At 42.4% G+C, this 27,188-nt stretch overlaps 1 protein-coding gene across 22 annotated transcripts in view; it reads right to left on the reverse strand.

Moving 5' to 3' along the window:
* The window catches only part of TCF4 (transcription factor 4), an 822,748-nt gene that overhangs the window by 425,181 nt on the left and 370,379 nt on the right, over positions 1–27,188 (reverse strand). For all 22 annotated transcript variants that reach the window (XM_086960420.1, XM_086960423.1, XM_086960424.1 and 19 more), the window contains one exon: positions 3,018–3,082. In XM_086960420.1, the coding sequence (XP_086816546.1) occupies positions 3,018–3,082 (65 nt within the window). The remainder of the gene's footprint in view (positions 1–3,017; positions 3,083–27,188) is intronic.

The following is a 27,188-nucleotide window of genomic DNA, read 5'->3' on the forward strand; positions in this document are numbered from 1 at the left end:
GTCCACCTGTCACATAAGCAAGCGCTAGTTATACGAGCAGAAAACACACAAGCACAGTGCCCATTGCGTTCTGAGCCATTTTACAAAAACAACCAATTTCACACTATGCGCATAAGTGCTATAATCACGTCTATAAATTCTAGTGAAGCCCCGAAAGGCCAGAAGAAAAGTAGCTAGAACTTAAGGGCAGGGAGATGAGCAGCTATCTTACTATCGAGGCTGTGGCATGCCCCAGTGACGTGCTAATAGCCTCAGTGAATGAAAAAACCAAGCACGATACGGTTCCGGTGTGGGCACCGATGGAGCACGCGGACACCCGCGGTTGAAATATTATGATGTATGACGTGCCAGCGAGAAGGGCAGAGTTGGTGCCTATGAATAGATAACCTGATGGGTGGAACACGAGCTGGGCGATGAAACAAGATACATCAACACAGGGGGCTGACAGAAAGGTGAAGGGTTTACACGAAAAGCACCACAAACAGACATGGCTGCCGCCAAAGCAAGCCTTTACTAGATACATGCGCACTTGCATTCCACAGATACTTGCACGTCACACAAACAGCCGAAAGGCTTTGACGTCAAATTATTTCCGCAGAAAAAGGACGAGCTCCAGTCCTTAGCATGAGAAATATTTAAAGTCCATGCAAGCCATGATTCACTTTAACTACGAATTAAGAAAAATATGCTTGCAAGGTGGCAGTACCAAAACCAATCCACGTGCGCATATAACAATTATAATGGGTCTCTCACACACTAATTATATGAAAAACAGCTGGATTTTTAAAATTATTTAAAGTGTTCAATGCCTGCTAAAAAAAAACACTCATTCAAACTTATTTCGACTTTTAACACAAGCATATTAGATAGAATCCAAATCTTAGTACATGAAATTAAAAAATAATAAATACAACATGTCCTTTGGCAACCCTACCAGCTTTAGCAGTCAAATAGTACGGGCCTATAAACCAACATAGCTAAGACTTAGTGCACAATTTACTTTTTTATAACAATTGGGTTCGGTCGAAGGGCATTCAGTTCTCACAAAAAAGACACAAATAGGTTTACTAAAACCCCTTTCAGGTATTTAGGGGGGTCAAACAGTTGATGTCAATGTGAGGGAAAAATGACCAAGAGGTAAATACATAAAATGCCGGCACGTATATCAATATCTCTCTTTTCCATATCGGAGGATTAGTTTGTGTATCAGGACCAGTGAGGTTGGCAGGTATGAGGTGGGATGGGGGAGATGAAGGTCAGGGTGCCCTGTGAAAGACAAAGGTTCTTTACATTTATTATATCCTATTTACTATTCATGGTCGAACTATCTAATACCAATGAAAACATGTAAGTGGAAGACACCGTGCACCACATGTAACATTTTTAAAAATACAAAAACAGGCATGCAGGAAAGTGCCTTAGTGTTTTCAACCCCAAAATGAAATATTATGTAAATAACACAATAAAACAATATTTTTAAGCCTGTTTGCCCTTCAACAAAGATCAGAAAACAGACTAGATGGCATGTGCACACAACAAAAACATACACCGCACAATATTTTCTACAACTCAAGCTTTATATCACTGTATGGAAATATTCATTATTCTTAGCTCGCGCCTGTGCAGCCCGAAGGAGGGCCTACATTTCAAGCCAAAATCAATCCAGAGCACAAAATGACAACAGATATTTTTGCAGACGTTTTTATCCCACAGAACAGGCCTCGTTCATACAGCCCTAATTCGAGAACTTGAATTCAGGCTTGTGCCCATCGAACGCCATGGCTTGGTGAGTGCTGTGCCTTTCACCTCCGTTTCAATTTCTCAGTGCTGGCCATTAAGAAGAAAGATTTTTACTCGGAAGCTAGGAATTAAAACTAAACAACAGACTAGAGCGGTCCACCATCTTCTGGCGCGCTAGAGCAGCACAGAGGCCAGAGACAACAATGGCCATTATCTGAAGCCTATCCCACTGCATGTGTCCACTGTGTAAGCTGCTCACCGGGGTCCTTTGTGGTATGCAGGACAAAGTACTTTTATATAGAAATTTCTCTCAATTCTGAGGAAATACCGTTTTTAAAACATGGAACTGCCCAAGCCAGTAGACATAAAAATCTGCATCACAACATAAATCGCACCAAAGCATACGAGCAACCAAACTAAATGCATTTATGCTGGAAGTGAAGTATTTTCTCCAAGATTTCTTTTTTTTACCTAAAGCTCTCCTTTTCCACTGAAATTGGTCGTTTTTAAGGAGGGGACACTTCACCCCTTTATCCGCTTACATCCCTTACAGCTGTTGCCTATCTGGCTAACTGTTTGCGTCTTAAAGGTTCCTTTCAATCACAAAGGATCCTCTCTTAAACCCCTCTTGGGCTTTCCACACTAACCAGCTGTTTTTACCTGCGGAGGTGGGTCTAACTTCATGCCTGTGGCAGCCGCATGCCTGTTGCAATCGCATGCCCTTAATTCCCCACTCCATGAGTAACAACCCTACTATGAAGGACATACACAAGATGAAGCAGCAAGCCCTGCAGTGCACAGTCTGCAACTCAGTAGCTTGTATTTATACATACCAGCAAGTTCATATAACCTTAGGTGTAAGTATTATTGTGTGTGTGTGTGTATATATATGTGTTTGTATATGTATATATCTTTGACATGAAAGCAGACATTGGAGGTGAGCATATTCAGAGTGTCGCTGGAGTTGTAGGGTGCTCTATACAGGAGCTGCTCTCCACCTAAACTTGAGAACTACCCAGTGTTTTCTGCTTCATTTTTTTGCATATATACACAGACACGCACACACACACATATATATATATATATATATATATATATATATATATATATATATACATATACATATACACACACACACACACACACACACACAAACACACATTTATTCATTCCTGTATGTGAAAATACGTGACTAGAAAACATCAATTTTATTTAGAATGGAGTTATTGTACCAGAATAGTTAGCATGACAAGCAGAATAGATATATGGAAACGTACCTGGTGGCACCCCTGTAAATCCGAGTCTCTCCCGTAAGATGAATATGAACCTCTTTCTGGTTTACCTAAGAAAAAAACGTTTTTTTTTAAAAATGAATGATTGAAAAGCTTCTACAAGAGATCCATCTAGAAGGACAATAGCTCAACTGACTTGTGCAAGGAGAGCTTTCTTAATGAAGCAGACATTAATACACGATAGCTACAGTTCCTGGTTTAGATCAGGTTGTACAACTACTGATATAATGAGTCATAAAGCATTTTTAAAATATGTTTATTCTATGTCTAGTTATGTCACTTGCAAATGTTAGTCACATTACCGATAGACAAGAGTGAGTACCATGTTCTGGCCCCAAAGACCAATACTGAGTTGGTTTCTACTCTTAAGGGAACATTAATAACAACCAATCATTGTACAATCATTTTATTTTTGTGTGCATTGTGTTGATTTATAGATTTCTAACACGCCTGACTATGCCATAACACATGACTGCAATACGAACAAGGTTATCTATTTGTATACTACATGATAAGTAAACTCACATTGTTAGGTCCAACCGAGCTCTAAGGTGGAAATAATATTCCCAAAAAGTCTCCACCCTTATTTGCCTCTAACTGGCTCCCTCACTAATCACTCATTCTGCATGGAGCTGTCAGTCGTTCGGTAATGTTGCCATGGGCAACAATGTGGTTCTACAAGCCATAAATAATCGCTTTTTTGGGCATCATGGCCGTTCGGCAGAACATAAGATGACAGAAGGCAAGCTCAAGATAACGCATTTTATATTATTGATATATGCATTAATAATAGACTGCAAGTGACATTTTTTTACTTGAAGGCTAGCGATTTTTAAACATGTCTGCGCAGAAGTGCCCACCTCATTGGCCACAAGGTTCTGATAGCAACAAACTAGAACTGCGTGGGCCCGGTGAGCAGTCAAGAATCTGGCAAATTCCCAGCTTCAGAAGGCTAGATACTCAAATGACTACATAGCAGTGACTGGCAATGAGAGAGGCCTGCCATACAGAGAACTCTACCTCTACTCTGTGAGCTCAGAGGTGCCCTTGAGGCGAGAGGACACATCCTAGACTGCGCTTGCTGTGCTTGCCAGAAATGACTTAAAGAGAGTGAATGATCCAAGCGTTTTATCAGTGTTGCATGTTTACACCGGTGTTCTAAAACACGTGGCAAACATTGCCCTCAATGACAATTTTCTGACAAGAGTTGTTTCCATAACAGTCGCTCCACATACAATGGCAGAATACACATCAATTTTATAAGGTGCTACACACATGAAAGGAACTCAGGTTTACGTGATGCGCTACCCTACGTATGCGCCTATGCTCATGAGTACTTTAATGTAAGAAAACAAGGCCATGTTAGCGCAATAAGCAGTAAACAATTCACCTGGCTACAGGAATGCACACAGCTGAGCACATCCTATTCAGCCTAGTCCACAAAAGCCTATTATCAAGGTTCTTGGGTTACAGGTGCAGAAAGCAATGATGATTGGTCCGAAGCCTGTGAAAAACACTCCAGATCACCAAAAGGTCCACGAATCGCACACTGGGTACATGTGGTGCCCAAACTAACCTTTACATTCCAAGGCAAGGCCAACACAAAATCACAAGCTCCAGTTGAAACCCATCTCAATGCATAGTCAGACTAAGACTTTTTATGCTTGTGCAACTTCTAAAAGCAAAAAAAGATGAGCTCATCTCAGTCTTTCTGTTCCAGTTGAGAGGTTAAGAACACGATGATTAAAGAATAATAGCAACTTATAGCAAGTAGAGGCGATATATTCCCATTTGCATGTACTTAATCATCTAACCCTGTGAATTCTTACATGAAGCCACCCATTACAATTGTTGGAATATCCACAATCGCCATCTTGTTTTCTGAACAATGGATAGATTATTTTAATGATCTGTGCCATTGTTTCAATCATGGCTTAGCTGGTTTACTGATTATGCATCCATTGGGTTTGCTGTGGATATGCACCTCGTGATTCATTTTTATTTGGGCAATTTATCAATAAAACCATACATAAGAATCGCAATTGACCGTGGTGTCTATGAAACTACAACAGCTTGGAAATATCATATAATAACATCTCAATTAACAACAAAGTTAGTTATTGCATCACTGCGCGCGCACACTGCCACGACATACTATCCAGTACTTATGCAGCCAGTTCTAGATCTGTCCTGCTGATTTTCCAAACTGTCTTGTACCAGCAAATACCACGAACAAAGTTAGTCGATTTACCCAAAAAAACTCACAGTTCAAGAGTTCTCCAGTGGTTGTGCCATGGCACAGTAAAGTGGGCAGTCAACAACAGATCGAAAATACAGCAAACACAATTTGTTGAAAATTAAAGGATATGTGAATTCGTGGCCGGTTTTAAAACGACATCTTAACTCCAGAAGCGCACCTGTAAATTAGCATTGCAATGCAAATTTACCGTAAAGGTAACTACCTAGTTTAATTTCCAAAACCACATTTATTATTCAGACGCTCTTCCAGAAAATTCTGAACATGCATTTTCCACTGCCATGTACGGCTATGCCTCCGACAATGCAGTTTTTATTTACAAAATGACCAGGATGTCCTGTGAATTCTAGGTTGATTCCAAACCGTGACACCTGCCGATGATGCCCAGGCGTAAAGCAAAGATAAAAAAACACAGCTACTCGGGGTTTCCTCTTTCTATTTCTCAATTTCCTGGGAGTAAATACGCTCATGATCGAGCCGATGACGCCACGGCCTCCTGGGAAAGAAAGATGCGATCTGCCACTTGCCACCCGCTGCCAAAGTTCTGACTGCAGGAGGGGAGCTGGGAATTGAACAGCAGCCCAAATCCCGTGCCAGCCCCAGCTGATTTATTTTTTCGGCAGTCTGCTGTCAATTGTCCAAGCACATGCGAAAAAACACCCACATCCTAAAGTCTGTGAGCTGCTTAACAGTGTGTGGCTTGGAACAAAGCACAAGGGGCGACGCAAACGGTGAAATAAACCTTTAACACAGTGGACTATAAAGCATTAAGTATTGGCTGGCAGTCTTAAGAAAGATGCGGGAAAAGAGGATAGAATTGGTGCAAATGTTGCTCCGTCCCAGAAGGACCAGGGCCGCTCCGAGCCACAAAACCAGGTCGATGTGAGGAGACCATGTGTGATTTGAAAAGCCTCGGATTGAAACGGCGCTTTCAACGCCTTACCCGGAACTGCTTATTTGTGATGTTTTTGCTTACTGTCTCTCTACCGCCGCTTTTATGACACCTCCTCATCCTTTGTCCTTTTTACACTCTGCTGCTTATTTTTTGTAAAGTTGCACAGATTTTCTAAAGATTTTTTAAAGGTTATAACTTCCTATTCCTTCATCTCTGTAATCCAACCTTCTAAATTGTCACCAATGAACAGGACCCATAGTAGATCATTTTATAATTGCGTCCATGGCTTATTATCTTTTTGGGGCATCTTTTTGTATATGGTTCTTAACCACTTCACTGAACGTTTGTTCAACTCTTCTGAAATTCACTTCTTTTTAATGCTTACATGAATCGCTTTGACTCCATCAGGCCTTATACAATCTATACAAAAACGCAAATAAAAATATATACTACATGTTATTGGGAAACCTACGGTTTATTAATTAGAATGTGATTCAAGTAGGCAAGAAAGCATACCTGTTTACGATGCCAATTAGGGGCAATATGTACAGCAGGCTTGTTGGACTGAACAAAGGACAAACAGCTATTTTTTTTTAATTGAACAAGGCCAAGAAATACTTGCCTTGCCTTTCAAAACTACTGATATAAAATCACTCTGAACATAACTATATGAAAAGATCCACATTTTGAACATCTGATGCCAGGGCAAATGGCAGACACTTATAAGGAACAGTAATATTTGGATTTCCAAATGTGAAAGGTTTTAGATAAGTTAACAGCAACGTAGCACACACATCTTCCTATCCCAAGGCCAAGGGTAAAACATAGCCACTTTAGCAGCTAAAAAAGAATACAAAACATTTATTTCATTCCATCATTTTCTTAAATATAAATGGTTTTGCCCTAATCAAACGTGGAGCAAGTGATACCTTATGCTAGGGTTTAATACTGCTGCAAAAAGAATCTACAAGCTTGTAACAAGCAGGTGGTTATTGCAGACCTACACAGGTACATGAGACAAAAACATTGGTTTGATATTCCATTGAGATAGTAAATCACCAATCGTTTTTATAATATAAAATATAAAACAAGGAGTAAGCTAAAAAGGAAAGCAAGACACAGAAATGAACTATTACCATAATAACTGATATGTATGTATACATATACCCATGTATATATGCACACACAACAATGAATGTGCATAGTTGGAAATGTCTATAAACCTATATATATCTAGACAAACAATTAGGTACTTTTTATCTATGCATAATCCTGCAACCCGGTATGTGAAATTGTACACATTTCTAATTATTCACACAAAACAGCACCTTTAGTTGCCCTAGAGTTCGTCCATAAGGGGTGCCCCAGGGAGTGGGGAAAGGTCTGGGGCAAGTGAGTGGAATATAGAGGCTTCTAAAGCTCCTACAATCATAGAAGGCATGGTGGGAGGGGTTGTGCTGGGGGCTCCAAAATGGATGGGACTCTAATGGCTGATTTTTCACTGGTGCATTGTAATGGGAAATAGTACTGAATTCGGATAATGTCATCGACACCCTTGTGGAGACTGTACAAAAATGCTGTGTCAGTGGTTGTACGGCCAAGCTTTTGTTCAATAATATATATATATATATATATATATATATATATATATATATATATATATATATATATATATATATATATATATATCTCACTGTCTTACAATATTAAGTTATCAGAGTGAACTACCATTGCGAGTGCAAGATGAGTCGAATAGTTACTAACGGAATTAGAGAACTTTGACACACAGATCTAAATTAAAGTGATTCATAGATTGTCACCATTTTAGCACGCATTTCTATCTGCCCGCTCAATGCACTGCAAGGTACATATATATTTACAGCATACATAGGTTTGTCTGTGCACACAAAGACGCACATACATTTAAGTGTGTGCGCATGCACAGGGATACACAAATACAAACACAGCAAATTACAAGTTGTCAGGGTTAAAAATCTCCTGCAGCCCTCCTGTTTGTGTGGGGGAGGACAGGCACCGCACAGACATGAATCATTCTCAGTAATTTGAGTGTTTCCATGACATCAATGGGCACAGGTCCAGGCTGCCGGAGTCTGCGAGGGACCGGAGAGGCGCAGGAGCCAGCGGGAGGCGGACGGGAGTTTTTAGCCTTACACTTCTTAAGGGGCGCTCATCCCAACCATGAACTGCCACCTCGTAGAGCCCCAGAACGAGTCCATTTCGGGTAGTGGTCAAACAGCCTATGATATGACTCTGTTGAGCTGTATTTCACAAATATGTAGCAGCATTGTGCTTTGGTGCCCGTAATACAAAGGCAGATCATTTGATTGAAATGGCAACATACCAGAATCTTCTTCAGTCCGAGTCACCGTGGTGACATTCAGAGCAACTCATCTGAGCATGTTCCATGTTTCCCATGACCTGCAGCCCAGAGGTTGTCAATTTACACATTTCTTTTGCCCATAGTTCACGTAAATTTGCTCAATTTTATACAATGCACTGGAAGAGCTCGTGTTTGTAAACAAAGGCTTCGAGCTCCACGTTTGGTGCTCGATGTGCAGGAAACATTGACACCAATGTCTTGAACTATTGCAGAAAATTGATGTCCTAATGGGATAAGATATAAAATTAACAGATTTGAGCGGCGAATTATGTCAAAAGGCAACACAACCTCTGCAGAATTTTCGAGGCGAACCTTTAGTAAGAGAATGCCGCAGCCGCTGCGGATATTTTTTGGCACGCAGACAACAGTGCCAGTGCCAAGCCCCATGGCTACAACCATCCAATGGCGGCATAAGGATGGCATCAGTGGATCACAAATTCGTTTTCCTTTTATCTTTTTTACTGCACGGCTTATTGTTGTCCGTGTGTAAACAGAAATCGCAGCGTCGGAAATATTTTCTGGACCCCAAAAAATTCTATGCAAACAAACAGCATTTCCTGCTAGATATTTTACACCAATTTTGAGTCATAAGCACAATCTGTTCCCACATTTTACAGAAAAAAGTGACACAACCCAAGATGGGATTTGCGTTATAAGTGCGGATCATATTTTGATCTGAAGGATTGATCAACCAGGGAGAAAAATGCAACACAGTCTTACCATTATATATATTTCAAATCACAATAGTATGGTCAATTTGTTGGGCACATTAAAAGATCAGAAAGGCACATTTTAAGTGGACTATTGGTGACATTCAGGATTTGATACCATTCCTGTCACAAGCTTGAAGGTGCATCTGCAACAAGAAGCCTTTGACAGCCATTTTAGTTTTGTGTTGTTAAACAATGCTGCTTACCAATTGATAAAATGGGTAAGACACTAGTGCATGGTGCTGACCATACAAGTCGTCACTGAAATCCAACTATATCCTAATTTATTATGTTAAACAAAAACAGAAGGCACAGCTGTTTTTGATCCTAAAACATGAAACGGTCAATTCAAGGACATTTGCTAAACACAGAATTTTTACCATCTTGACGTGAAACTATCATTCTTCAATTTAGTTGCATATTCTAGGGATTTCAATCTATATATATTATTAACTAATTGGGTAGCATGATCTGCCAGCAGAAACTAAAGGAATAGGAGTTGGCAAATTTATCAGCAATACGACAAAGTCTTGGAGGATGGCAACAGGCAGACCCTTGGTGAGCCCAACAACAATGAACGTCTACTGCTTGGTGTGGGACAGTTCCCGGCTACTACCGAATCAGTGCCGGAAATGTAGGCTCTTGGGAATCAGTGTTACATGAAGGAAAGTTGAAGAATAATTGGACATATATAGGCAACCCTACTGCATTGTTGGTGGCCCAGCATAAACATTATTATTTGCATTACCGATTTTCAGCACTTTCTCTGTAGTCTTTCACCATTCTATGTTTGATGGAAAGATTTAGAACTGTTTGCAGGCATTTCAATTGGTTGTCTTTTATGAACAGAGGAAACTATAAAACTATTTTAAAAGAAACAGATCAAAATAGCGTCTGCTCAGAATGAGTCCGCAGAACCCTGTCACAATATAACCAAGCATCTCAGCCTCCGCTTCTAAGACAAAAGACATCAATCACTAGGATAAAAAGTATGCACAAAATTTGCAAATTTGAGATCTTGCCATTTCTAGAGAGTTCTTTAAATTATAAGAACATGGTTTTATACAGAATCAATCGTATCTGGTGATAGGAATTATCCCATAAAAGCAAAATGGCTACCCTTTTAAAATGGAAATGCCAAGCACAGGTCTGAGATCCTAGGGCTACATAAAGCGAATTATACCTTGCTCCATATTCTTTGTATCATTTGATGAGGCCAATTAAGTGTTTAATTCATTCAATTGCTTACTCTATTAACGTGTGGTTTGAAAAAAGCTAGTACATAATGTTTTCAAACATACAAGAAAAATAGACACAAAAGGCCCCATTTGGCCAAAAGCAATTAGATTTACTGTATGGGGAGGCCAGTAAGTATCACCCCCAGGTGCAACATGTGCACCCGAAAAAATGTTACTATTGGAGTCAGTGATCTGCCAAGTGGATGACTGGTGCTGTGCTGTGTACATGAGAGTTCAAGGGGGCTTTCTAATGTGATCAGTGCTATTGGAAGGGGGGGAGGGACGCATGAAGGGTTTTGGCTTCACTGACAATGAGGATTATTTATATTACTTTTATAACTTTATAAAGTTAGCCCATATTCCGAATCACGTCAATTAAAAGCACACAAAGTATTTTTTAAACATTAATTTAGGGCACAAAACTAACTTTATCAATGAACAAATCTGTCGCTAGAAGATGGGTCTTTAGCTGAATGACATGAATTACAATAATGAATGTGAAAATTAGTATGTGACTGCACTATATTTAAGCAAGGTTTATGAAAGATGGATGGGGCCCAACGAATATCACAAAGACAGTCTAATCCCTTAGTACCTAATCCTCACCCAATTCAGTTCCCAACACATAACGTTCACACAGGACCAGGTCAGAGAAGGTTGTGTCTAAGTGGAAGCCACCGCAATGTATTATTATGTATGGTAAGAGAGCAGGTGACTTTACCAGAAGCATACTTGGGAGGATCAAGACTGCTCCAAACCAATAGTTTGGATTTTTAATCTTTGAAGCATGCATACACATTGATAGGCTGTTGGTTGCTGCATAATTGTCAGGACTTGGAATATAAACTGGAGATTGCCTCCAGCGCCAGCTTATTAAACATTTTCTAGTTGGGCATGGGCATGCTTGGACTCGGTTATGGCTGGTGGTTACAGACTGCTGAGATCAGTGCTTCCCGTTTTACATGTATGGAAACAAGCCAGAACCTCAAAGTACCTGCCCTAATGCTGCTGTTTTTATTAGTCACTCCACCCAGCTGGTCCTAACTGCAAAAAGTAAATGGAGAGTTGTAGTTATCATTGCCAACACGTGTGATAAATGTATTAATACTGCAGTTGAACCCTCGCCAGAACTATTACAAAGGATATGTATTTGAATTTGAGTGTGATGGTGGAAACATTGATATCACATTTTGTTGAGCAGCTTAAACGTATTGATGAGTGCATTGATAAAGTATTGAAAACCGCAATTTCACAATCTGCTTTGATCAGTACATCCATGTTTACTCTGAATTTGTGCTTCAAACAGGCAACCACTGTATTGAAGGTTACTGTTCCTTACCCGTAAATGGGGGGTTGCCTTTAAGAAAACACTGTTGAGGGTGCTGGTGAGCTGAGTGGTGACTCTACCTGCTAAACAACCCCCTCCTTGCACCATTCCACCATTATTATGCATTTGTTCTTCGTTAACCTGCTCATTGTATAGAGGTCGACCACCAGGATGGGCTGTGTGCTAACTGGATTGAGAAGAGCCCTGAGCTTGGCAACGCTCTACTAAGCCCAAAGGTTCAAAAGCTGCAACGAGGGCTTACTAACCTTGCTTGTGTGTCAAATAGGTCTATCCGCCTAGTCAGGAAAGCTGCACTCTCCTAATGGAAGAGATGTTTAGCTGGAGCCTCTATGGCCAACAGGCACGATATCTGCGTTTGACTGGACATCCACCAAAACTGTATGTTAATTGGGAATGTGCTTCTCTGTGTTTCAGTTTCGATGTTCACAAGTAGGCTCGTGAACAGTAAAGGTTTACGTATAATAGCAAAATAACACCATTTGGAAGGAGGACTGTGATAGTCCATGATCCAGTTTTTCCTTTGACATCAAGTAGCTTTTATCATGAGTTACGTCTGCAAACACGGCTTCAACCATTCCATGGGTACATGAACTGCGCTGCTGCTTTGCGTAGGTTTCTCACTCTCTGGTATTTTCCAGTGCTCAGGATGAGTTAGTAAGTGTCAACAAATATAAAGTATTTAAAAATCAGAATCTCTGATTTTACCACTGTTTTGTGTTCCTTTTTACTGTTTTTTGTATTCAATTTTGTGAGTTTTTATTGTTTTACCCAACTTCTATTGCAAACATATTTAGATATCAGGATATAATTACATTGTTTAGTATTTACAATAATTCCCAACCAGTGCTGGCCATTCACATAGTTATGCAAATATGATAATTAATGCTGTTCTGTACCCAAATTGAACCCTACACCTTCAAATTTAAGCTAAACCTTATCTGCTCTTCCACGATTTCCCTGAGAGTCAAAGGGGGTTTAGAGGCCAACTTTGTATTGCTCTGTGTCCTGGTTAGCAGGGAACAGCGGCACCCTCCCACTTGATAGAGTCTGACTATTTCTCCAAGTCCACAGATCAAGAAAAAAAAAACTGAAATGTATCTCAAAGCACACTTGACACATTTGCACCATTCTGTCTCACTTCTGTGTTAATTGCGAAACACGGCAATAGGAGTCGAATGGAAATCCAAAAAGATTTGAGATTACCGAGGAATCACATTCTACTTCCCAAGAACTAGTAACTTCAATGGGTACTTTATGCAAATAATGAACTATCATTTTTTTAAATGACAGTTCTAGCTGGACTTTGAATATAATCAGTGTCATTACCGTTTCAAAATACATACAAGATACAATCCCACTACCGTTTCCTAAGGAAAGCATGGTTGTGTGACCTAGCTACACTTGAGGTGCAAAGTATCAAAGCGTGTAAATCGGGAATGCAAAGTAACTAAGATCTTGGGACAACAGTGGTAAACAACAAAGGGAACGTCTTGCACATTCGAACGAGGATCAGGGCATAGGTGGGAGGTGACTGAGGTGCACCTTTTGATTATGAGAGGCAAGGGACTCCCCCCGTTTGTATGTGCGGAGTTGGTGAAGGACATTGAGGTGGGTTGTGATGAGGTACTGGAAGATAGAACTGGGTGGGGTGGTGCTCAAAGATCACTGTTGCACAACTGTCTGCTGAAATGGTATTTAAAAACCACGAGGAGTTGAAAGGGGATGCCTGTGCGCCCACACGTGTGTTAATATAGACAAGTTTGTTGAGTGGAGGTGCAACTGGGTGTTTGTGTTGGGATGATCAGTGAAATGAGGTAAAGTAAATGGGGTAATTTAATAGCTACTTGCTGGCCCTAAAAAGTAAGCACCACAGTTCATGTTCTCACCTGCAGTGGCCCTTTACACTGCTTGACAGGCTGAACATTCTGCATGAATCAGACATTTTTGCAAATGATGGATAGTAATTTCAACTCTACAGAACTGAGCTTCTTTCCCGGTGCAGTTCTTCAAAATTGAGGGAAGGCAGATACTTTGACAGTAGTGGATGGGAAGAGCAATACATGAGAATAATGAAAGGGCTTTTTATATACACACCTTTATAGTAAATCCTAGATGACTCTAAATTAGGCTTGCATTAAAAAAAAAATCCTTTTGAAATGAAAGTATAAACTAACTTTGGTAGTACCTCACAAATCATTTGGAGGCAGGAAAAAGTAGAAGCTCTGGCTATTTCTATCGATTAAGCCACCCTTTCCTTCCTTCCACCACCCAGTTTAGTGTCATCAGCAATCAAGCAACTGTTCGAAAACACCTGGTGTTGTCAAACAGCGAGGAGGAGGTAATACTGCTAAAGCATACAGAAAGGGGTCATTACTGTGCCCAAAATAACTTAATCTGTATATTTTTTAATTTTAATATGGCCGGACGGACAGCAAGATGGCAGTTGCAGATCCTTGATCCTCCAAACCCAGGGTGACCAGATCTTGAGAACCAAAAACCGCAAAACTTCGCAAAACAGGAGAAGGACTACAATTTTACATCAATGGAACGGCGCAGAATGACAGCTCTCATCAACACAGGAACACAGAAGAGGCACTACAAAAGTAAATCGAATGTAATTTCTAAAACTAGCATCACACCTGTTAATTACATTGCTTACTTATAACAGCTGCTAACTAGTACAGCTTCAGGACACCTAAAAGGTGCCCCTCACAGTTTTCAGTTGACCCCCTCTGAGAACCTGGACAGGAGTCAAAATTTCAGAAATCTGCCGGGGCAGCTGATGAAAACCCAGAAATGCCCCTGCAAATCCAGGACGCCGGGTCACCATATCCAAACCTCAGAGGCCCTGAAACACCTATAATTTGAGGAACAATCTCGATGGGAAGAGATGACACGAAGTTACGCCTCCTGGAGGGACCCAAATCCAAACAGGAAAAAAAAGGCTGCGATGGGCAAAGCACATTAGAGTGATAGCCACCTATGGCACAGAGGTTTGGGGCATTGCTAGGAGTCACAGAGTCCAACAGGAAGAAGATAGAGTCTGTAGGAAATTACTAGGCGCACCAATATCCTCTGCACAGTACGTTTACCAAACTCAACCAAAACTATATTAAGGATTCCATAAGGGCTCACCCTGCCTTATTCTGTCTCGCCATATGGAAAAATCCGGCAGTGTCCCTTCGAAGAGAGCTCATAGGAGATTTTATTAGTTGTGATACAGGGCTGAATAGTCAGTGGCTGGCCGGGGTGAACCACAGCTTATGCAGTGTTAACTTTGGCGGGCTCTTTTCAAAACCAGATATAGCGGAAACTGTACACAAAAATGCCCTCAGTAGGGCACTCTACACACTCTATGGCACGGAAAGGCTGGAGAGGGAATCCAAGAAATCTTCTGGACCTATCTTGCTACAGGATATAGCACAATCCACACTACTTCGTTGGAAAGCTTTGCATCCAGTGGTACACACAGTGGCAAAACAAGGAAATAGATTCCGTTAGATTTTCCAATGGGTTTACTTTTCTAGCTCAAGGGGGAACATATCCAGAATACAATAGTTCTGGAAGATTTGGAGGCACTGGGAAATCTAGCATGATCAGAAAGACACGAGGTGGTAAATTTGGCCATTGAGAACAACTTCTGGACATGAGAACTAAGAGAGGCACCGAGACAGAGCCGAAGATATAGAAGTAGGAAAAAGGTGAGATCTGCGTAAAAGGTTGGCAATTAAAACAAGAAACTCAGTGGGAGCTGGGAATATGAAAGGGGAAATAACGAGAAGACGGTGGAGAGAAGGGTGGCAAATGAGTCCTACCGTCTAATTTGTACCCATATATATGTGCTAAAATTACAGTTTTTCCCGCACACTGCTGAGAACCATACTGACGAAAGGGCCAAAGGCAAACAGACCTGATGTAAGCTAGCTGCAAGATATCGCAGTGGAATAGTGTCTTTCCCAATCGGGTTAATCATAATGGATCTGAAATGTGTTTTATTATTGGCTTGATTTGCTATTTGGTATAACAGAGAGGGGAAACACTCTAACCACGTTGTTGTTGGGGAAGTAAGAAGGGGAAACACCCAAGGTGATGGAAACACAGGAGGGAAGGTGGAACCAGGATAACTGGCCATTCTGAAAAGAAGAGATTACTCAGAGCGAAATAGTTAACAAGAGGGGCCTAGATGCCCTGGAAAAGAGGGGATGTATGAAGGTTTAAAAGCTAACACTGTGCAGTCCAAATACATAGTATAGCTGCAAACAAAACACAAAGAGTGTCAATTCTGCTGAGGAACTCATTGGGAGTGTTGGTTCAGGAATCACTAACAGACAAGGAGGGCCTGATTTTATGTTTCACAGACGGAGTAGTGTCTGTCGAGATGGCAGTGATTATTACTTCTGGCATCCTGATTGTACTCCGATCATCAAATTCAGATATGACAGCGGGTTCAGCATTCCTCTCTGTACCTTAAAAGAAACCGCAGAGACAGTGGTGCCCTTCAATGTACAAAAGCTTTGGTAGACATCAGTCCATCGAACATTTAAACTTTTTATTTTGTATCTCAGAAACAAACTCCCAAAGCAGGAATTTCTTTCTGAAAAACAAAAACGAATGTTCTAAGCACTTTGGCTGTTTTCTCCCAGAGTGTGGAGGTCATTAATGCTTTTTACTGACGGACTGAAAAAAAGGACATTACACCCTCCACCCTAAGTAGGGCAGGGGACGTAATACCTTCCTCTGATTGACCCTTCTCAGTTGGGCAGTCAGAGTAAGCTTTCCATTGACAGAGCCAAAACCAGGGCTCCAGTGACAGAAAGCTTAGTATCTACCTGCCTGATGTGGGCAGAACAGGAGTTTGCAGGCAGGGTATTTCATAACATTTGTGTCAGCCAACTCTAAACCCGACCCTGTGTCACTGTTAAATGCAAGGTGGGGAAAGAGGTTCTCTTAATTGCTTCAATGTACGTACCCAAACAGGGGCAGGACAAGTTCATACGTAGAATACTGAGGAAGCTCCAAGGGTTTGTGAAGATGGGCAGATATTTCAACCAGAGAAGGATGGAGATTTGGACAGGTTGGCGTACTGGAGTTTGGGGCAAGTAAAATATTATCTAACACTAAAAAACTATTAAAGGACAGGCGTTTAATTGACATCTGGTTTTTACCGCATCCCACAGAGTGTGACTATACCTATTTTATATGTATAACGTGCATATTCATTGACACACATGATCCTGATCTCAGAAGAACTAGTCAACCTAGCATCAGGGCTGGCACAGCGAAAATTACAATAGCAGACCACACCCTGGTAGCATCTCCCTCAGGGATACACACAGCTCCAATAGATAGGTAATGGTCGCCCAGGCCGCCCTGGTGATATCAAGGCTGGATTATGCCAACGCCCTCTATCATGTCATTTCAGCATACTGCCTGCGAAGACTCCAGTCGATCCAGAACCAGGCGGCCTGGCTGGTATATGGCCTCCCTCGCTATCATCACTCCACCCCCCTTCTCAAGGAGCTTCATTGGCTTCCCGTAAAGGAACGCTCCCTTTTCAAGACCGGCTGTATGGTCTTTCAGGCCCGCCAGGGCACTGCCCCCGCCTTCATCTCTTCATTAATAAAACCTTATGTTCCAGCAAGAGAGCTTCGGTCTTCCTCTAAATCCCTTCTTCAGATCCCACGCTTCACACGCAAAAAGTGGGGTGGGGCCAACTTTTCCACCTTGGCCCCAACATTTTGGAACTCCCTACCTGACCATCTCCGTTCTGCTACCCAGTATCTCTCCTTTCGCAAAGATCTGAAAACTTTCCTCTTCAATCAGGCCTTCCCCGCTTAACTCTTCTTTCTTTTCCCTCTTGTCTTTTCCCTCAGTTGCCGAAACTGCCCACTAGCGCCAAGAAACCGCATGGTGTACGCTGCGCTCTAGAAATGTTTTAAATTAGAAATTAAATTAGAAATTAAATGGTGCTGAGAAGTTATCTAGCACAAGGCAAAAACACACAGGGCAAAAGTATCCGGAACCATACCAAAAATATTTGTAACATACTGAAATTCCAGAAACCACCAGGAAGAATCAGTGGGAGGTACTAAAAGTGTAAGTTAGAGAGAAGCTAACTGGTTTGGCCTCAACAAAGAAACAGAGGCTTAGTCCAAAAGAAATTAGATACAGAACTCTCAGATGCAGAAATAAATATAACCTGTCAGGGATCCATATTAGTCTTGAGAAGGTTGAAAGCCATGAAAGGACAATAAAATATTGTATTGGCCAACAGATCGGAAAAAGTGATCTTGATACTCAAACATACAATATACTAGACCGGTCATAAGGCACACACTCTACAAGCCAACACAATGAAAGCGAAAAGAAACACCGATGAAGTGCACATCCTAATACATGACAATGGCAAACTTGTATTTAGAGATAAAAACAAAGCAGCATTATTCAGGAATTTCTATGTAAAATTATATTCTAACGATCAAGACAGGGACCAAGAAAAAGTGACTTCTGGCAAATCTAGACTCCCTGCCAATGTCAGACATACACATCTTGAGCACACAATTTACAGGTGAAGTTCTTGCCTCAATCAAAAAACTAAAAGCCCTATAGATTTCCAGGTCTCAGTGGTCTTCACACTGAAATTTGCAAGTTAATCGGTACCTGTAATGATTAAACTGTATAATTCTAAAGCAAATAGAGACAAGTCACTGGCTCAATGAATATGGCTAACACAGTGGCAACTGTCCAAACCAGGCAAAAACAAACCTCCTACAGAAATCCTGCATTTTTAAATGTTTATAAAAATATCTACATAAAAATGCAGCCATAAGGCTAAGTAAATATTGTTTGAAATCCTACACAAAGACCAATCTGGTTTTGTGGTGCACAGAAAAACCTTTGATAACATGACATAACGCTGGACAGGCGGTATGGGATGCCGCAACTTGTTAAAGAGGCTGTGGAGGCCAGAGAGACAGCATGTCAGCGTTTCCCAAACTGAAAGGTGCCTTTAAATTCTGTATTTATTTTGTCACAGTGCTAAAGCAGCTTTCTGTCCTGCTTATTTTTGCTGTCCACTCCCTGAGAGCTAATCCTGGTAAGCTGTAAACACCCACTGGCCTTACCTGGGCCCAGAGGCAAACCATTGTCCTTTAAGGCAGAATTGTTTACTCTCCCAGCAAGAGATGTGTATTCCAGCTCTGGTAGCGTGTAAGGTGGCAGAACTGGTTTTCTCCCTTTCTATGACTGGGAAAGGGCTGCCTGAGAGGTTTCTGGGAACGAATAGCAGAAGTCCTCTCTAGTATCTCCAAATCAAAAGGGGCAGTGATAAAACTGCTCTTTGTTCTGCCAAATGTTCTTGTCCACTCCCAGATATTCCCTTATTCCCGATTAAGTGGCCAAAAGTTACCATCAACTGGTCTTTCCTGAGCCCAGAGACAAGCAAATGTCCTTTGAGTCAAAGCTGTGAATTTTCCTTTCCAAAGAATGCCAGCTCTGGAGTAGTGATGGGTGGTAGAGCGGATTTTAAGGTAGTTCTGACTCTGGCAGTCTTAAGTACGATTTAAGTGAGAAGGTTGAGAGAAATAGCAAATCCTTAGTCATATCCACTAAAGGACTGCAGCAGACAACCTTAAATAATTTGTTGGAATAATTGAAGGATTAAAGGGATAACTGGCAGTAAGTAGTTCAGTTTAAATAACTTTATTAGGTCTAGTTAGGCCATAAAGGTATAAAAGCAAAATCAAGACATATATAAAAACACATCAGTGTAGAGCGATCCAATAATAAATAATCATTCATAAAAAAAAACATGTAGACGAATAAAAAAAGACCTTAAAACATCACTTAAGAACGGTGGCCCTCTGCTTTATGACATGTTCAATTTTCACAACAGCAAGAATACAGATCTTAATGGTGGGCAAAGTTTGCAGATAAGCAAAAGCTGCTCTACAGTAGCGGATGTTTGCCTCCCTAAGAATGGGCAATAAATAACGGTTCCTAAACAGCAAGTCAAATTTACAAAAAAACTAATTTTGTTGTGGTGATTGATCATCACAGGGACACAAAGGTAGGTGGGAAAAATAGAAACTGTGTGAAGGAAAAACAGCCAAAAGCGCACGGTGCATAACATCAATCTGACTAGTAAAAATGTATGGTGTTTATTGCCCACCCATATTAAGTATGGCGCTGGACTGAGCTTGAACAAATCGCTATAAAAGCCTGGACCTTTGGCTTATCTACAGCCCTCCGCATTCCTGCCAGTAAAATCCTACCGGATGATAAATTGTTTAATATGTACTTTACATGACTTTATAAGTGATATGTATGGACACCATTAACACTGAAGGTACTAAAGATGGCACCAATGGAGTAGGAAGAGGAATTGCCATCGTCCACAAAAACACTCTCAAAATCTCGACAAACACCAATGACACCCTCAGCACCGCCGAACACCTGCACTTCCAGATCCACACCGACCCTAACGCTACCCTCAGAGGAACCCTCGTCTACAGACACCCCAGACCTCGACCACAGTTTAGCGACTTCATCGCCGACTTCGTCAGCACACACGCCCTTTCCTCCACGGACTACATCCTCCTCGGGGACTTGAACTTTCACCTCGAGAACAACAACGACTCCAACTCCTCCACCCTGATCGACAACCTCGGACTCAGACAACTCATCACAACACCCACCCACTCCGCCAGCCACACACTTGACCCCATCTTCTTAGCAAGCTCCTATGTCTTCTTAAACCACAACAACGAACTCCACTGGACCGACCACCGTTGCATCCACTTCACCTTCCGGAAACCCACCACACACCACCGCACCCAACAGATGCCTCGTCGCGGCTGGAGCAAAGTCACCGAAGACCAGCTAACCACCCACCTCGCCCTAAGCTGCAGCCCGCATCCTCAGACAGTGGATCAACGACTGCGCCAACACCCTTGCCCCGCTCAAGAAACCCTCCAAAAGCCACACCAGAAAGAAGGCGAGCTGGTTCTCCGAAGACCTCCAAGAAAATCTGCCGAAAGCTAGAGAGGAACTGGATCTGTAAACGAACACCAGAAAGCTACGCAGCCCACAAGAACGCCACCTGCATAACACCATCACCTCATCAGATCCGCCAAAAGGGCCTCCTTCAAAGAACGCCTAGACAAGTACGCACTCAACAGCAAAGAGCTCTTTAACATCGTGAAGGAACTCTGCAACACCAACGACATCACACCTTCGCAAGACATGTGCGTCTCGCTGGCCACCTTCTTCTACCGTAAGATCACAGACATCCACAACAGCTTTAACACCGCGACCACCCTGGCAACCACCGAGACCTCCACCCACACAACTACCACCCGTACCTCCCGCCTGATTTCCTGGACCAACATAAACGACGATGACACCATCAAGATCATGAACTCCGTCCACTCCGGATCCCCTTCAGACCTATGCCCACACCACAACTTCAACAAAGCCAACACCACTATTGCACCCCATCTCCGGAAAGCCATCAACATCTCCTTCGAAATCGCAACCTTCCCGGAGAGCTGGAAGCACGCCTAGATCAACGCCTTACTCAAGAAACCCAAGGCGCAACCTAAGGACCTCAAGAACTTCCGACCCATCTCCCTGCTCCCGTTCCGGGCAGAGGTCATCGAGAAGGACGTTAAGAAACAACTGACCAGATTCCTCGAGGAGAACAGCATGCTGGACCCATCCCAGACTGGGTTCCACAGCAACCACAGCACCGAAACTGCCCTCATCGCCACCACCAACAACATCAAGACCCTGCTAAACACAGAGAAACCGTGGCCCTCATCCTCCTGGACCGGTCAGCCGCCTTTGACACGGTCTGCCACCGCACACTATGAACACGTCTCCACGACGCCAGAATCCAAAGAAGGCACTGGACTGGACCACCTCATTCCTCTCTGGCAGAACACAGAGCATCCGCCTCCCCGCTTCCGCTCCGAAGTCACCGGAATCATCTGCAGGGTACCCGAGGGCTCATCCCTCAGTCCAACGCTGTTCAACATCTACATGGCACCGCTCGCCCATGTCGCATGACCTCAACATCATCTCTTACGCCGAGGACACCCAGCTGATCCTCTCCCTCACCAAAGACCCCCAACACCGTCAAAACCAACCTCCACGAGGGAATGAAGGCCGTTGCCGACTGAATGAGAAACAGCCGACTGAAGCTGAACTCGGACAAGACTGAGGTCCTCATCCTCAGATCTACTCCCTGGTGGCCGACCGCACTAGAACCAGCTTCACCGACCACGCACGCAACCTAGGGGTCATCCTCGACTCCACCCTCTCCATGACGGAGCAGGTCAACGCCGTCTCTTCCTCCTGCTTCAACACCCTCCGCATGCTCCGCAGGATCTACAAGTGGATCCCCACCGAAACAAGAAGGACGGTCACCCAGGCCCTCGTCAGCAGCAGACTGGACTACAGAAACGCCCTCTACGCAGGAGCCTCGGCCAAACTCCTGAATCGGCTCCAACGCATCCAGAACACCTCCGCACGCCAGATCCTTGACAGCCCTCTCCGCAGCCACATCACACCCCACCTGAGAGACCTGCACTGGCTCCCCGTCAACAAATGGATAACCTTCAAGCTCCTCACCCATGCACACAAAGCACTCCACAACACCGAAACAGCGTACCTCAACAGCCGACTCAGCTTCTACACCCCCACCCGCCAGCTCTGCTCTGCTCCACCAACCACGCCCTCGCCACTGTTCCCCACATCAGAAGAGTGATCGCTGGCGGCAGATCATTCTCCCACCTTGCCGCCAAGACATGGAACACCCTCCCCATCCGCCTACGACAGACCCAGGTCCTACTGACCTTCAGAAGACTCCGCAAGATCTGGCTTTTCGAACAGTAGCAGCACTCGCCCTCCCCTTAGCGCCTTGAGACCCTCACGGGTGAGTAGTGCGCTTTACAAATGCTTGATTGATTGATTGATGTGGGAAGGCCGCTAAACAAGATCCAACACATTGCCTGATAAAATACAACAATGGTGTCTCGGTCATACTCTATATATTTGAATAGGACTCTCTTTCCTTGCCCTAAACGGTTTCCCTCGTGGGGACTAAATATCTACAAGCCGCAGTTGTATGCAAAGAGCACATAACTATGCAGTGCCCTGGGGTCCTCCTCCAGTCAACACTTGAGAACAAAAGGCAATAAGCACTTCTGCCTTCCTCCAATTCATTTTCACGAGACAGAAGTGGTCAAATGGGGTTGTTGTAATGCCCCCATCGTCTTAAGGTGACAGCAGGAGAGACTGCAAGATGTACCATGGAAGGATGCAGAAGGGGTTTGCCAGAAACTTCTGAGGTATGAATTTCTCCTGAGGAAACTTATAAAATAGCATTTTTTCTTTTAAGTTTAAGAAAACAGTCGTGGATCATGATATATGAGCGCCATAACTAATTTCGTTCTCTTTCTTCTTATTTTTTCTAGTATTTCTGTACTTCTGTTCTCCAAGTTCTGTAATTTACTAGTTTTATTTTCTTTAAATAACAAAAAAAAGTACCCATGGATTGACTAAAAGCAAAACCATGTTTCTAAGGCACACTGGCTTCATTGACTCAAAGTAACATTCTACTGTCTGCAGACAGTATGAGCTCACCTGGGAAAAATCCTAGTATGTAGATTTAAAGGGAATATACAATGTTTCAATATTTACAAATAAACGTAGAATAAACAGTGTAGTACATCGTTCAAATCAAAACTCAAATAAAAAGTGTAGAAGAGAAAAAGCAGTTCTAAAGAAACATAGGCAACACTTTTAAGCGCGGAGAGGAAAGACAGGCATTGTGAAGCGGGTAAATTAATTACAGAGTAAAAATGCTTCACAGTTCATCGGCTCAGGAGCACGGCTGATGGATAAACTTAAAACAGTTTTTGTCCACCACAGCAGGGACTCGAGAAAAGAAAACTAGTTACAAATGGCAACATACTAGGCGCAAGACAAGCAACAATTAGAATTGTACTAAAATTCAAGCCAGTCCTTCCGACCGCCTGCACCCCGCTGTGTCTCGGATGGTCGGCAGAAACAGGCTGTGGAAGATTGCTAACGGTTATATTTATACTGTAGAGCAAGGAGGAAGGGGCGGGGTTTGAAATGCGTCACATCTGAAAAGACTAAATAATTGTCAGTTTTAAGAAGTAGGAGCGCTCCGATGAGTTCATCAACAGGGACGGTGTGTATTGGGGACTATATTGGTTTTCTGACTCTTAACCATAATGATTTTATTGTGATCTCAGACAGAGGTCTAAAGGAGGGCACAATTAAAAGCATCAAAAGAGTTACATCATATAAACTGCAGACAGAATCCCTCAGCAGCTGGGGTAAGAAACTGCAAGGATTTTATTCACAAAGTACTGTAAGCCCTGGGCACTATAGTCTTTCCCCTTGGATTTAAATGTTTTCAGTCCCAGATCCTAAAATTCTAGAGAGAAAGGGGCCGTGGTCTACACCTTGCGCCCAATCTCTGCCACAGACTCTCTATAGTGCAGTTCTACACCGGACTTCACTTGATCACTAACTTTCAGCTAGGAGCCCAATATCCTGAAATACGAGCACCATCTAACCCATAACAAACACACATGCCATCATGCACAACATGTAGCGAGGATTTTTTCTAATGAAAAGACAGACCTATTGGCTTTGCCAATGCTTGTTTTGTATAGGCAGTTATCAGCATTCAGTATTATTTTTCTGAAGTTCTGACGAGGAACACGAGGTCTGGCCTGCGCCTCTTACAAAATAAGTTGCCAAGTACACTCTACACATTAACCATAGACTGCTTCTAGTTGTAACTCAGTCTCCAATCTTTAGTTCCCCAAATGGTAAACTGAAAAATACTGTAAAATAGAAGACTTGTAAAACCATCCTTAAGTCCATGCACTGTTTTAAGAGTTTACCTTCCGCCTCTGAATTGGAACGTCACATTTAGAGAAATTGCAAAAATGTCTTCTAATATAACTTCACTCTTTGGAATGCAGTGCAACTAGATGGGAGATCCCCTTATATGTTTAATGTCGCTCTTTTTTAGAAGGGGGGCAATACAACTCAGGAAAGGTATTATGTATCTAAGATGACAATGGGATGACGCAGGGTCGCCCTTTTATATGTGTTGTTATGTAGCATGTTTTTTTGCTATTTTATTGTATGTACTTTTATGGCTGTTTTTTAATATGCTGAATAACGTTTATTCACATCAAATAGACTCTGGTATGGCCAGAAACAGACCTATTTCTTTTTACCAAGACCCTAGGTTTTTAAACACCCACCATCTTTTTCTTAACCCTTTCGATGCTGATGACGAGCTCAGCTCGTCATCACCCACGGGTGTTGTGTGCTGATGACGAGCTGAGCTCGTCATATCTGCAGCAAAATGGCAATTTGCAGCACAGCGCAAAAATCCCCGCAGCAGCCATGTGGTTAAAAAATAACTGGAGATACTATCCGAGATCAGACTACTGTTTGTTATCAAAGTCAATGCAATGGTGAAATGGGTAAACCAGTACTTCTCCTTCATCCAAGTGCATTCAATAGAGTGCTATTCACAGGACGTCTTGACTACCATCACATCCAACACCAAAAAGGTGATATGAGGAATTCTTGCAATAAGTCTAACCGCTGGCAATCTCTTGGGGTAGCATTCCACCTTTTCGTTCTTTTGTCCACCATGTCACTTCAGTTTGAACGCAGCCATATGTAATTTGTCTTGACCCTGCTGAAATAATAGCAATCCAGGCTGGGTCCACCTTGACCAGAACACAAGCAACCCATGAACGTTTTTGTCTGGATGGGGGCTTTTCAGTTTAGTATAGCTTGGTCCCAGTGGCACAGAGAACACAGGACCCACGTCTGGGCATATCCTTGGTCCCCTTGGGTGTTACCTCAAGAACAATGGGTTGAAGTGCTACCCCGAGACACTGCCAGTGGTTAGACTTATTGTAAGAATTCCTCCCATAATTCTTAGTGTGTTTTATGTACTTCACATCAATACAGAGTTACAAACAAGCCCTAACATGCTTAAAATTTTGCAAAATCAGTCTGCCAGAGTGTGTGAAAATGTACGCAAAGGGAGCAGTATCAAAGTATAGCTAAAATCACTTTTCTGGCTCCCAGTGGATGTAAGGATGTCCAAAAAGCTTACTGAAAGAAAGGTTTAAACACCTATTCTCTCTAGTCCCCACAATGCTTAAGCTAGGAATCTTTGCTTAACCTCGTCACTTAATGAAACTATGAAACTTAAAATGGCTGAAACCTGGAGGCAGTTAATGGGGGTCAAGGACCTTATGCCGTGGAATGTCCTGAACACATTCCTGAGAACCACACCTAACTACATTTGGTTCAGACACAACTAAAACCTAAAAACTGATCTTCCAATATGAAAAGTATTGCAACTGAAAAATACTGAACAGGTCTCACGTCACAAATAAGAATCCAGCACACGAGGTGAATGACTAAAGTAGAATTTCTCCCCTAAGACTTTAAGAGTTCTGATATGATGAAAAGGGCATCGAATACATTACCAGCTTGGTTCTCCAGGGTAGTGTCATCTAAGATGATGACTACATTTATTTTGGATGCTGAATGCACATTTGAGAAACATTAACAGTGTGGCTATAAGGAAGGATCTTGGAAGGAAACAGTTGGGTGCCGGCAGTGGAACCTCTCGTTCAGATACATTATATTGTATGAAATTCTGCCATTAGCTCTCCCGAGTTTCTTAAGGTGCATGGGTGACAGGAGCCTGTTATGTTATATCAATGGGCTATTCCTGAGATTCTAACTGACCGTGGAGAAAATGGGGTGCGGAAATCGAGAGTTACTGCCAGGCAGGGATTCATTTGAGCAGGTTGTGTCTCATGGGGACAGGCGCTTCTCTTTACCCATCAAACTTTACCCCGAAAAGAGTAAGGAAGAACTTTGAAAAGGAAAGACGACGTGAGAGATAGGAAAACAGTGAAAAAGGGCCAAAAAAGCATGATGAAAAACCCGCACAAGTGAGATAAAGACAAGGAAGTGTCAGAGAAAAAAAAGAAAAAGAGACATGACATGAAATCAAAAGTAGGCAGCCCTAGTAACCCAAGCATTCTGCAACACCAGTGATAGGCTTCTAAGAAAAGCATTCGTCCATTGCACTTACATATTTATTTATTTACAAGTTAAACACTTGTCAGGTCATGTCACGATCAAGCCGCAGGTATCAACACCTCCATTTTTACATGGCAGGTGTTGGGTGGAATGGAGGAGGGGATGCCAGCGTTTTACT

The sequence above is a fragment of the Lissotriton vulgaris genome, chromosome 3_1 (assembly GCF_964263255.1).
Source record: "Lissotriton vulgaris chromosome 3_1, aLisVul1.2, whole genome shotgun sequence".
Taxonomy (NCBI): domain Eukaryota; kingdom Metazoa; phylum Chordata; class Amphibia; order Caudata; family Salamandridae; genus Lissotriton; species Lissotriton vulgaris.